Raw genomic sequence first — 1,104 nt, forward strand, 5'->3', positions numbered from 1 at the left:
TAGATTGTACTGTCCAGTTATGTAACTTATTACAAAGTTTGGTGCATTTCTTTTTAGGGCTTGGAGGCTGTGCTGCCAGATAAACCAACAATGGAGCATATTATAATGCCTGCAATTGAAGCACTGAACAAGAATGACATTGAAGGAGCAAGAAATCTTTCAAGAATTGCAATTCAAACTCTTTTGATTAGAGGTGTGAATTTGGTCATCCTTGGTTTGGACGAGTTCCAAGAACTTCTGCCTCGAGATGATCCTCTTCTTAAGAGATGCCTCGACCCTATGGATTCCTTAGCTAGATCGACGGTCAAATGGGCACATTCTGATGCAAAGATGGATGGAAATTTAACAGGATTCAGCAAGGTATAAGTACAAAAATTGTGCAAAATTTTTCCATATTTGCATATCTTTCTTTCTTTATAGAGATTCCTTTATACTAGTTCCAAGAGAGTTCTTAACCTTGGATATCCTGTCCCTGATAAAGAAAAAGAGAAGTTAAAATCGTACTGTCCAATACTTCACGTCAAACGAATCTTTACGGTGCAGGATTCTTAGAGGCAAAGGCATATGCAATAATACAATACTGATGGATTTCGTAAATAATGATTGAATTCTAAGTTTGAATGTAAAAAATACACATTCTCTAGGAAAGCAAATTGTGAAAAGGAATAATAGGATTTACAAGTCGACATGTACAAAAAATGTACAACTTTGGAACGTGCATCATAGACAGTTGCATTGTTCTGAAACTACAGGTTCGAAAGCGAACTGCCAGCATAGCCATTATCGACAACTTGATTGGCCCACGAAGAGATGAGATGATGAGCAATTGCAAATCTTCCAGGTATAATGATATAAGCAAGTTCCTCACTTTCAACATTGAAATCTTCAGACAAGCTTTGGCCTTTCTCAACTCCTTTGCAATTTCTGTCTACTTTAGTTGCCGCCGTCTTCTGTGGCTTGTATTTGGCAAATGTAAGTGACTTTTTTACATTTTCTCGAGTGTGCCATTTAGCGTCTGAGAAAAGATTTTTGTTTAAGATAATCACACATGATGTGACAATAGTGTTGTACTGCTAGTGATGATAGACTACAATAGATTAATTT

The 1,104-nt window shown here is 36.7% G+C and overlaps 1 protein-coding gene across 1 annotated transcript; it reads left to right on the plus strand.

The window, feature by feature from the left end:
• Positions 1 to 26: 26 nt before the first annotated feature.
• On the plus strand, positions 27 to 1,060 carry LOC111386961. Its single transcript, XM_023011465.1, has 2 exons — positions 27 to 360; positions 753 to 1,060. Exons 1-2 carry the CDS (start codon positions 91 to 93, stop codon positions 978 to 980), a joined length of 498 nt encoding a protein of 165 aa, XP_022867233.1. The 5' UTR covers positions 27 to 90; the 3' UTR covers positions 981 to 1,060.
• The last annotated feature ends 44 nt before the right edge of the window (positions 1,061 to 1,104 follow it).

The sequence above is a fragment of the Olea europaea genome, unplaced genomic scaffold (genome assembly GCF_002742605.1).
Source record: "Olea europaea var. sylvestris unplaced genomic scaffold, O_europaea_v1 scaffold38192, whole genome shotgun sequence".
Taxonomy (NCBI): domain Eukaryota; kingdom Viridiplantae; phylum Streptophyta; class Magnoliopsida; order Lamiales; family Oleaceae; genus Olea; species Olea europaea.